We start from the raw sequence: 12,563 nt of genomic DNA, 5'->3' as shown, positions 1-12,563 counted from the left end.
TGTGTATTTCTTTAATGGGATTACAGAAAAACTCCAATATCGCCCACAGAGGGTAGGAAAGAGGTAAAAAGAAAGATGGATTATTACACATCCAACTCCTCCTCTATAGAATACACACACTTAAAAACTGTTCCTTCTGGAGTCAGAGAGAAGGCTGAATGATACACCACCTTCCTTCTCTACAATGAACTCAAACAATGAGCTTTTCACTGTTTTCATCCTTCCTTGCCACTGATTTGGAGGAAGAGTCTGATTTTATTCAAATAACTGGAACATAAATCTCAAAAGATGAGCAACTAATGCTCCCACCCAAAATCACTAGAGAGAAAAAAACTAAGCACAAGAATAAACTGCTAAGCAGGCGGAAGATGCTTGGCAGGATTCCTCTTTAAATGCCCAGCCTGTTTTTCTGAAACAGTTCCTCATCCTTGGCTGAGAATTCAGGCACTCAGAATCTGATTTAATTCTGTTTTCAAACCTCAGTTTGAAAACGAGAAGAAAACAACAAAATTAAGATTTACATTATCAAAGGATTAACTTGTATAGCTTTTCTTATTGCAAATGCATACAAGCACAGAACCAACGAGAAATCAAATCCTGAACTAATTTATGATGATTTTCCTAGGAAGCACTGGGGCAGCCGCACAGTACTGTTCGCACAGCTGCTGGGTCCACTGTTCCTCCTCAAAGAGTAAAAAGAGGGAAAAAGTAAGGAACCAGTAAACCCAAAACACAGGTCGCCGTCAGCAGTTCACTTCCCAGCTGGCAGAGTAAAAAGCAACTGAGAGCAAACTTAATAAACATCCAATTCACCTTCTCTTTTGGGGCTTTAACATCAATACCACAAACCAAGGTGCACTTCCAGCAACACTCACTGGCTCTAAAGTCAGGTATGTGAGTTTTAACAAGTGAATTCCACTAACGGGGAGAAATGATAGAAATACTGTTCACCCACCTAGTTCACAGAAAGAGTTAACAAAGCACTTGGAATTCATCAGGCAGAAGTTACAAAGATTATAAGCAGTTGAGTCAGAAGCTAAGTGATGAAAATGACAAACTTACGTACACTATTCTGGGGTATTTTTCATGAACAAAACGGCTGTTCCTTTTCAAAATTCTACAATAGTAACACTTATTCTATATTATTATTCATGTACAAGAAAAGAACCTGACATCCAAGTAATGTAATCTTAATATTTTCCCCACTGACAGGTTTAGGTGGAATTCTACATGTTATAATATTATTGTAACATTGCTGCTACAATGGTGAAAATCATTTAGATTTCATAATATGGTTTTCTCAATGAATGGAATAAAAAGTTTCAAAATGTGAACCTTTCGATTCACTAAGAACATGACGAATCAGTCCTGTGACAGTCTGGATAAAGCCTTCTTTGTCAGAGCTCTGATTTTTGCACTAGAACAGAGTGGCAAAGCGTAGTGCTCATGAGAGTAAGTGAGAGGTCACAGGAGCCCAGCAGCATGACCTCACCGCAGTGACAGGGACGAAGGAGGTCAGAAAAATCATGAACAACCAGCAGTGGCTCTCCAGAGTCTGACCCAAGCTCTGGAGGCCCTCCAGATTCCAGCTCCAAAGCCCCGTTCCAGACGCGCACCACCTTTACAGGGACTTTTACAATGGAGGATATTTATCATTTTAAATTTTAAAACAGCCTTTATTCCATCCTCTACTGATGTCTCTCTTACGGATAAAGACCTAGTAACAACTGACAGAACTTCTCTGAGAAGCGTGCCCTAACCACCCAAGAACAGTTACAGCCCCATTTCTCAAGTTGTGGGAAGCAGCTCCCCCCAGCTCTGCTTCTCTGTCAGATCAAGAGCCTTGTCTCCAGGGCCTGGTCACCGAGGGCGGGAAAGGAAGAGATGCCACCTCTGCAGGCACTTTGTCTGCTGTCGCACTGGGACTGTAAGTCCTGAGTCCCTCGGTGGCAGGGATTATTATGTGTTATCTATTTTTGAAATTCTTCCAGTGTTCAGTAGGTTTTTTGTATTTCTCTCAATACATGGTACTTGAGAGACATGAATTAATGAGAGAGAAAAGCCACAGGGATATAAAGCTATTATCTGCAAATCTTAATTTAACAAGTTTCAAGTCCTCACAAAAGTTTAAATACACAATGCAGTGCCACCAACAAATAACAACACTTGATAAAAAAAAATAACTAATATAAATATACACAAACTTTCTTTCTTCCAACTTCTAGGAGAGGGCCCGCTAAACAATAAAATGGCTACAACTCAGGTGACAAAATGAAAAAAGACTGCTTCCCTGACATTAGGCAATCAGCAAACACTAGTATCACTGCAGGATCTTAATCATTTATTCTTACTCAATAATTTTCAACTGCTCACCACTGTCTACGCAACAGACCGAATTCCTCAGCATTCAAATGCTGTGTGTGATGCAATCCACCTCTCCAGCTGCACCTTCCACCACCCACGGCAGTATCTCTCAAATGTGAATAATACAGGTATCCTTTTTAAAAGAGAGAAAAAGCTGCTTAACCTCTAAAATCATATCCAGATCCTAGTTTGAGAAATACTGCTCTATTTCTACTCTGTTCAAGTCAATTCATTCATACTATTCTATTCAAACAGCTGTGTAACGTCTGATCACACAGCACCCCGAGAACACATCTGGCCTTTATCGGCTCAAACCTAAAACCTGAGCACAAACACCAGCATGGACACCTCCTGGCAGCAACTGGCATCCAAAACATACGGGTGGTTTTAAAAAGCCGTCTCACTGAATTGGAAACAATATTAAAAATCTCAAAGAAACTCTAACCCCAATACTCTGGGTCCACAGACCCCAAGGGTTGGAGACAAGCTTGTTTCCAGAGTGACTGATGCCCAAGGTCCTCGCCAGGGCACGCCAGGCCCTCAGGATCCGGCCCCTCCCTCCGGCCTCCCGCCCCCACACCGCTGCTTGCCTCAGAGGTCAAGCTCCAAGCTGAGCTCTGCACTCACATGTACCCAGTTTATAGGCTCATCCTGGGCTCTGAATGCTTGGCTAATTCTTACCATGCTGTAGGACTCACTCACGTGTCACCTCGAGGAATCGTCTCTGGTCTTCTTATTCTAAGGTCGGTCCTATTCCTTTGTGTTTACTTCTGCCACTGTACGTACTAGAGTGCTGATCTCCACCACTAAATTCTGAATTTCCTGAGAACTGGGCCACGTCCTACTTACCTTTACATTCCCAGAGCATCCCGGAAGTGCCCGGCTAACAAGAAAATACATGTTCCCTGAATGAATGACCCCAAATTCCTAAACTGCAACCAAATAACTGCTGCTGTGATATTTGAGTTACTCTGACTCTCTGGCCCTCAAAGTCACCTGGGAAATTGGTTCTGTTCTGACCCCATCTCATGGATGACGCGTAGAGGTTCCGTAACTTACTGCCCAAGGTCACAGGTTACAGCAGATCTGAACAGCTAGGACATCTTGGCAGAACCCAGAATGCCAGGCAGCTTTTTACATATAACGGACATTAAATCTGTTGAATGAATAATAAAATAGATTATATATACCCCCTCCATTAATTCGGGAAAGATTATGGTATATAAAGGCTCACTGATGTGTAGAGAGGGAGAGACAGACTAAGTTCTAGGGCAGAGATGAATCCACTTAGTGAGCCATGATGCACAGAGAGTGGAGTCCCTTTTGAGGTCAGGCTTTCAGTCTGAATCGCTTTTTACTCCCTTGCGTGCTCGCAGAGAGGAGCATAGTGAACAATTTGCCGAAGAGATGCACATACAGCTGAGCAAGTCAACTCCCTGCAGCGTGACTTCAAGCCCCTCCTTCCTCACAGCAGCAATAGGTTAACTGCCTGGCACAGAATTCCCTGGAAGGTTTAGAAATGAGTTAAACTGATCAATAACAACAGAAAAAAATGCTTAGCAGGAGAGGGATGTCTTACTCTTTTAAGTCAGATTATACACAACAGACTTTTGGAAAAGTGTCAGCACACAGAGCTGAGAGCACGCCTGACTACCTGTGTTAGCACCACACACGTCATGGGGACAGTCCCGGTGGCCTCTGGGAGTCTTTATCACATTATATTAAAATTCAACGCAGTCAAATAAAGACACAATATTCATAATCTCATTCCTACAATGTAACTGATCTACTAAATTGCCAGTAGAAACTCTCGAAGAAATTTTAATTTAACTCTTCCACATCAGTCAAAAAGATCACTCTAAATTATTTCTAAGTAGCTTTTCTTAGAAACCTCCTGACAAATGAAATTACAATATGAAGTCAATAAGAGTTTATTCTCACCCCAAACCCAACAGTACTAATTAAAGAGAATAAAACCACCATTTTCGCAGTATGTTTATATGAAGTTATGTCAGCTGAAACCAACAGGGTGGGAAAGTTTAAAGGAAGAAATCAAAGCCCAATTCTAAAGTCTAATTGGACAGGAACGTTTATTGAGCATTATACAGCAGACATTTAATCTTAATCAATATTCCTTCCCTCTCAACCAAAAAAAAAAGGAAGAAAAACTCCAAAGCAAACAAACCCGATTATCTTGGTTCTGCACGTGCTTTGTCGTTTCCCGACTTACTCCACGCATGCAGGCCTAGTTAGTTAATTACGCCCCAGAAGGTATCAGAGACTGAGTCATAAACTCAGAAGCAGAAGCCAGTTCCACCACTGATGCGTCGGATAATCCGAGGAAAGTCACACTTCCCCACTCTTCTGACAACGGGAGGTGATTAAAAAAAGCCCACTACAGAGTAACACCGGCAGGAGCTACCAGCCCTCAGGTGTGCGCCTAGAATGTGTGCGCTTCCTCAGACTACCAAACGACCATCAGCAGGGAGAAAGAACTGGAAGGCGGGGGCGGCGAGAAAAGGGGTGTGGGAAGAGCACAGCACTGACTCGAAATCTTCTCACATCTACATGGGGCGTTTCCCTGAAGAAAACACAAGGATCCAGCCATCAGCCTTCCTGTTGCCACAGCGCTGCCTTTCCACACCGCCCACACGTCAGCTTGGTTTCTACACAGACTGCAGACGGCCAGCGGGAGAGTCCCAGAGGCAGAGAGAGAACAGAGAGAGAGGAACGCAGGAGGCACCTGCGTGCTGTCGTCCCTGTCCGATCCTACAAGCGGGACCCGGTGAACTTAAGTGCACTTGGCAGATGTGGTGATCCGGCACCTGCTGTCCCAAATAGTAGACTGTTTGTTTGAAATACGCAGATCTGGGTGCAGGTATGACACGAGGCACACACAGACCACGTTCCAGCATCTCTGGGTACAGAATGGGATGGGGGGGGGTGCATCACGGGGAAGACCTGGCAGGCAAGCCGACTTCCACTCCAAACTTCTCGTGAGATATTCTGCACTTTAAAAAAAGCTAAAGAAAAAGCCCCTGAGTAATTAGAGTTCATTTACATTTACCATGGGATTTGGAGTCTTGCAAGAAGAGCATCTGCCATATAAAAGAAACCTGAACTCCCAGGCCCTGCACCACCTGAGACCTCGAGTCCAGGTAAAATCAGGGGCGACTAATGATGTCTGGTTGGAGTGAAGGTCCCCGGGGGAGCTCACACGGAGCAAAACTGTTTGAAAGGACAGGTTTAGAAAACCACGCGAGGTGGACTCTCCGGGAAGGACCCAGGAGAAGGCGGGTTAATGTGACAAGCTGTCAAAGAAGAAAGTTCTAGAGAGGAGTTTATTGTTTCATGGCAGTGGCAGGGCGGAGGAAGGGGGAAAACTAGACCAAAAAAAAAAAAAGAATGAAAAACAAACTCAAGTGACAGCACACTGGAGGCTGACTAGATGCGCTGCCTCAAACCTGTTCCACAGGACGCAGGCCTCACCACCAAAGCGAAGCTTCTTCAGCTGCCAAGTGTCTCCCTCGTCCAGCCGAACACACCAGGCCCGGCCCGCAGCCTCAGGCATGTGCAGTGACGGGCGTGTGCTACTGTCATCTGCAGGTTCTGAAGTCCCCGGGCTGCAGTGCACTTTATATCTGCACAGACCTCTTGCCCAGACACCTGAGCACACGTGAAGGGCTTTCCAGCTGAAGTCCACCCAAATTCGCTTTAAAAAAGAAACGTAGTAAGTTTCAAGGAGAAACCTGCCTTATGACCAGACCCAGAACAGTTTCTTCAAAGTCAGCTTTCCAATGGCCAACAATTCATTCCATATCAGCTGATCACAAATTTCCAAACAACAAAAACCTGTCATTTCCAATTCCGATCAAACCACAACTCTAAAGACTATTCATTCCCTATAAAGGAATGTGACTATCTTTCTAGCACCAAAATTTTTATTTTTCAGTTTAATAAATACATATTTTCAAACTGCATAGGAGGATCCCACGCCCACCCCAGAGTTGAAATAACGTCATTTCAGAAGCCTCCCCACTACCTTGAGCTTCCCTGGGGGGTCTCAGGACAGGACACACACAGAGCTCAGTTCAGTGGAGCCAGCCCACATCTGTTTGGACCCCAGAAGTCTCTTACCCTTCGTTTTAAAAGTAACAATGCTTCCTGGCTTCCTTTTTTATTTAGACCAGGGAGTATACACTTTTGTTTTAAATCTCCTGCCTACATTTAATTGCAATTGCAAGTAAGACATTTGACTCACCTCTCTGCCTCTCCCTCCCATTCACACTGGAAATTTAAAGTTGAGAAACAAACCAAACCTGTCCCTGCTAAATGCAACCAAACCGGCAACACCTTATTTTACTGGAGCACTTGATTGATGCTTCACCAGAATGGAATCCCTATAAATACAAGTAATATGCTCAGTGCAAACAAATTAAGAATTACTCTCACAATGAATTCCAAATATTATCCTTAGACAAAACAACAAACTGTTATTAAACTCATAAACCTGCATCCCACAAGCATACACAAAAAGTCTTAAGTTCAAGCTACCAGAATGGATACACCCTTCGACAGAATAAACTCTGTGAGCTGCAATAATTCCTCAGGAGGACTCCAAACACTTTTGCTGAGACCAGAGACAAAAGCGAGAGACACCAAGTGCTCCATCCCAACCCAGGCCCGCGTGCGAGGGCTTCCCGGTGCTCCTGCTGGGCTCCGCGTCCCACTTCCTTCTTTTGTAACACAAGCCTCTCCGTGACACAGAAGACATCTGGTCCAGAAGGACAGTCCTGCAGAAGGCCTCGCAGTGCCTTTAGAGGGCTGACAGATTATGACAAGAAGGAAAAGCTCATGGAGGGATTGTTCCGTCCGGGAAATGGGATGCTCTAACTTTGTCCTCTCCCTTTTCCACGGGCCAAAGCACCACACTGAAGGAAAAAAATGTAAGGGAACTGAACCATGAAGAGACAAAAGTGTGTTGCAGTAGGCTCTGTCACCCCCAGAGGTAAGATCCTGCCACCAGAAAGAGATGAGGCTCCACCTGCCTGTGAGGACTCTGACCACAAACTGACCCAGAGTGTTTCCTTCTGCAGGTCTGATGAAGGCATCAAAAGGCAACTGGGCCACACAACAGCACTGCAGGACAAACACCCAAACCTTCAGGCTGGTTTAAGCCACAGACGCATGACACAATAAGGAAAATTAGACTCTGTATCTGCTTCTTCTCTGACACTGTTTACTCCGGCAAGAGCTTACTGCAAAGCTGGCAGTAAATTCTGTGCTGCTAATATTTAAAAAATGAAACTTGTAGCGTGTAGCTGCATCCCAATCCACCTTCTAACAAGGATTCAGAAGTCACCTTCGGAAAAAGCACGTTAGTATTTTGTATCTCTGGGGTTTCATTACATCTTTAAAAGGTTTGCTTGATGCTGATGGAGATCGTAGCTAAGCACAGACGATCAAAGGGCTCTTGGGCTCTGCTTTGAACTGTGCCTGTTCTCCTGTTTCCCACACTGTCTAGTCAGCTAATCAAGTCCGTCCCTGTGCCACCAGCAGATCCCCCGCCCGCGAGCGCTCCCCTGGGTTACAGGGCTCCCTCAGAGCCGGCTGGCCCAATTCGCACTTGACCCCACACAGTTGTTTTCTGGTTTATAATTTCCACTCCTCTGTGGGTGAACATCACTCATCCAACAAGCAACATAAACGTTTTCCTTGCAGCACAGTGCTCTACTGCAGGAATTTTTGAGTCCATAATGCTTCTCTGTTAACAAGAACACTTACACTTTTTAATACTGTCCCGTCAGGAACACTTTCTGTCCATTTCAAGGTCTAGATTCTTGCCTCCTCAGGGGATCTCATTTCGATGACCAAGCAGCAAACATATTCCCATCTGCAGGACTCGGTGCTTTCTAACGGAGCTAAGCAGGGAGCCCAGCCCGGCTGAATGTGAACACAGGGAAGGCACTTCAAGCAGAGCACCGAGCATAGAACAGGCATCCAAAGCAGGTAATTCTCTCTCCCTAACTTCTTTTCCTCTATTTACTTTAGATCTTCGGGCTTTGAGAGGCCCTTACTTCACATCACTATCCAAATCTCACTGCTGTTGTAAACTCTCAGACTTACAATCCAAGGAAAAAATTAAACCCTAGGCCACGATGTGCAGCCACCCTACCCAGAATGACTCACTTGGTTTTGTTTTTGTTTTGTTTTGTTTTGGCGGCGGTGGGTAATTAGGTTTCTTTATGTATTTTTAAATTATTTTTAAATTTTATTTTTAGTGGAGGTACTGGGATTGAAACTAGGACCTTGTGCGTGCTAAGCATGCGCACTACTGCTAGGCTGTACCCTCCCCACCAATTGGTTTTAGAAATACTGAAATTGGAGCAGAACAGATAGCCCCAATTTATAAATTATTTGTGTCTCCAAAGTTCATGTGCAAAGTTTCTTTTCCTTAGAAATATGATGTTATATTTAGGATCTGAGGCCACAAAAGCCTGTTCAACACACAATATATCTGAACTACAATACCGGCGTCCCAGCCCAGGTCTACCACAGTGCCTCGGCAACAGCAGACACTCAGTATTTGCTGGATAAAGTCAAGAACTCCTGCAATCGGGGGCAAGGTGCACGGTTAGCTCTGGATGAAATCTTTATATAGTCCCAGTCTGTGTTTATCTTTCCTCTCACCTTTCCTTATGCCTCTCCCCCATTTCCTAACTCTCTCTTCCCCAAGTGGCCAGAGCCCTCCTATCTCACAGATTCTAAACTTTCAGCACCTCACTAGAGCACCACCTTTTCAGAGTTCAAAGGGAACTGCCTCTTCTCCCTGCCAAAATTATCTCAAGCAACTGATCTCAGCTGCAAACCAGCAGGCAGAGAAATTTCATTAAGTCATTTCTCAATGAAATGTGAATGTCAGATGAACTTTCATTTGTCTGGACATTCCCAACTCTTGAAAAGACTACCCAAACAAACCTAATTTTGTGCGTAGTACAGAAAAATGAATGAAATCCATTCACAGTGGAGAGACCAGTGCTGCCAGGGGGATTGTTTCTAAAATATTTCTGCTTTTCAAAGCAACTTCCTTCTCCCCTGCTGCTTTGAAATCGAATGATTTTTTTTTTACAAGTTTCATAACTTCTTCAGGTTTCCATGGTAACAGCAAGTATACGATTATGCTGATAAGTGGAGTGTGCACAAGGATAGCATAAGATGAGTCTAGCATGGACAGTGCTTTTCCCAAACTGGAACATAAGCCAAGGTGTTCAAGATTCAACCTGCTACGTCCTGAAAACGGTCAGCTCCGAAGAGCAGCAAAAGCTACAGAGAAGATACTCAGGTTGACGTGGGGAGAGAATTCTGGTTTTCCTCATCCTGGCCTGGCCAAAACAGGTATATTAGACATTAGATTTTTTTTTTAAGTGGGGAGAAGGGAATGCCACGTATCTCCAATAAACCCTACGTTTGTGCGGGAGAATGAATTGGAATTAAGAATCAAGTATCCTAAATTAGAGTAAGAAAGTGGGATGCTTTCAGAAAAAGAAGTGAAAAAAAACCCATACAGGATTCTGCATGTACATTTGTTCACTCCGGTTGCCTTGGGGCATCAATTACTTTAAGTGTAAAAACAGAAAACATCAACTTGGCCAGAGAAAGCAAAATATCTACAGACTTAATTTCAACACACACTTGAAGTTGGTGCCTGATACCAGCTTCAAAAGGCAGCAGCCTCATTAAGAAATGACATGAGCCCCATCTGGTAGCCGGCAAAGGCTTAAAAAATCAAGTCAGTGCTGGGGGTCTGGAAGGGGGAATGAAACTGACTTTAGCTACGTCAATTAACAATGCTATTAAGGCTACTTAGGACACGCCTCCGACAACAGTTCTCTTTAATACAAACATGCTGAAGGCCTTCAGAATAAAACCAGCCATTATCCGGACTCGTCACCTTGGCTTTCATTACTCCCACCCCGAAGAGTGACATATCAAACAAACAAAGCACCCTGCCCATGCACGGGGCCTTTCCGCCAAGATCTCCACACACTCTGACAAGTGCTTATTAATCCTGATGACACTCCAACAAAGATGAGAGCTGGCCACTCCGACCTTTTCACTCTCCTATGGGCATCCGGGGAAAAACTGAGGGAGTGAACCAAGGAACCAACCCAAGCTCACAGATAAGTCAGAAGAGTGAACTCAGGACTTAGACGTTCCTGATGGGCGTCTGCACAGTTCCTCAGTCAGCCCCGAATGGCGAATAGGAAATATCTCCCTCGTCTGATTTAAGAACAGGAGAGCCAGCAGCGGGGCACAGAGCCAACTCCTCTTACAGGCTGCTTGCACACTGAGTCCTATTGTATTTAATTTCAAAATAACTGTAACAATGATTATGTAAAATGAAAAGTTTACTTTTCCTTCTATTAGCCTCTCTATAGTGAATTCACTGTTTAATCAAGCACCCTGGAGACATCTGTACAGGATGGAAATGGCCAGCAGGAAGAGTTTAATGCAGTGATGGTAACTTGAGCTTCCTTACAGACTGGTGGACCCCACTTCTATATCCTGCTCTCTTAAAGACACATTTTTGCCACAGACGCCACGACACCGTAAGAAAGGGGAGTGATTATAATACAAATACAACATGGTTCAAAGGAATCCAGTCATATGATTTTTTAAAAGCAATCCTAGGCAGTAAAAAAGTAAATTCTACAATACTTAGTACCTAATGCAGTGTCTTATTCTGTAATTGCTAAAATTCTTGTTGAATAAATAAAAGAAAAAATAAAAGAGAGGTTGGAAAAAGACAGGAAGATGATTGTAACTTTGTACCAGGTTCCTGATATAGAAGACTATCCCTAATCCTGCACAAGTACTAAACATCAATCTTATTTTAACAACTGTCCCCAAATTAACGTTTCCATTGTGCTGCCTGAGATCCCAGTTTTTAAACTAATGCAAAGGAAAAAAATGCCAGAACTTTAATAATTTAGTGAGGAGAAGGGTTGTACTAAAAAGGAAAAAGGCTGTGGGAAAGGCAGAAATGACTTAAAAATATGGTTAATTTTTCTTAAAAGGTACTAAAAATTGCGCACACAATTATCCAAGTGACCTTCCGAATTGGAGGCAATTCTTCACTTGTAAAAGCCCAAGAGAGAAGAATCTTAAACAAGCTGTATCTAGAGGGGAGAGATATGAAACAGAGCATTGCTAATGACAACCTGTCCTCGAGGGCCTCTCTGCAAAAACTCCCGCAGCTTCCCAGGCACTGCTCCAGCAACCTTTACAACACACCTCAAGGAGGGAGGAGACAGGTACTAACTCCACTCTGCAAAGGAGGAAATGGAGCCCAGGGAGCGAGGAGTCGGGCCTGAGCCCAGACGGAGAGCCAGCCCCATGCTGGGGGCTCCCGCACCACACCACATACGGTGAAGAGTGTCCACAAAAACTGTCTTTTGGGAGGAAGAAGAGAACAGAAAGGGGAGAAAGATGGTTTCACGACACCTGGGAAGATGCTGTACTTTCAGATAACGTGAGATAATGAAAAGAGAGGAAGTGAGAACCAGCCAGTGGCGACCGGAGGAGAGGGCTGGCAGAGGAGCGGGGCCATCCCTTCTCCCGGAGCCCTATCCCACCTCGTGCCCCTCATGACTGCGGCCGTCACCTCTCCTCTGAGCCCTGCTTGTTCTCCCCATTCCTTAGCAAAGGAGTGAGAACAAGTAAAGCTGAAAAAAAAATTGGTTGTCAAGCCATTAAGGACCCTCTCCTCCTCCAAGAGCAGGTGATTCAGAAGGCCCTGGGCTTTGCCACCCACCTTTGCTTCGTCGTTTATGTCCCAAGTGAAAGAAATGGCGTTATAAGCAATCTCCTCAATGTTACTGATGGTGTTGAAGCTTTCTTTGTAGTCAGCTAGATGAGGGATGAGAAAGAAAAAAAAATTCACGATTTCTACTTTCCAACATGAGGTTATAGCAGCTCAAAGTGAGATTCAGCTTTTCATGTTATCATCTCTGGATAATATAAATTAATATTTTGTTGGGTCGAAAGAAGTTCAAAAAGTGAAGAAAAAGAATCACAGAAATTTTGTAAGAGGCAAGCTTAGATATATTTGATTTTATCCCATTATGTCAAAATTAGGATATTTAGGTCTAAAAAGCTTAAATAATTGTCCCAAGGCCACAAACCTAGTCCAGAGAACC

General features: G+C 44.0%; 1 protein-coding gene across 6 annotated transcripts in view; it reads right to left on the bottom strand.

Annotated features, from left to right (window-relative positions):
- The window catches only part of GRHL1 (grainyhead like transcription factor 1), a 47,170-nt gene that overhangs the window by 21,608 nt on the left and 12,999 nt on the right, over positions 1-12,563 (bottom strand). For all 6 annotated transcript variants that reach the window (XM_074341647.1, XM_074341644.1, XM_074341649.1 and 3 more), the window contains one exon: positions 12,179-12,273. In XM_074341647.1, the coding sequence (XP_074197748.1) occupies positions 12,179-12,273 (95 nt within the window). The remainder of the gene's footprint in view (positions 1-12,178; positions 12,274-12,563) is intronic.

The sequence above is a fragment of the Camelus bactrianus genome, chromosome 15, assembly GCF_048773025.1.
Source record: "Camelus bactrianus isolate YW-2024 breed Bactrian camel chromosome 15, ASM4877302v1, whole genome shotgun sequence".
NCBI classification, from domain to species: domain Eukaryota; kingdom Metazoa; phylum Chordata; class Mammalia; order Artiodactyla; family Camelidae; genus Camelus; species Camelus bactrianus.
Note: the sequence above shows the minus strand (reverse complement) of the source record. Positions and strands in the feature narration are given on the sequence as shown.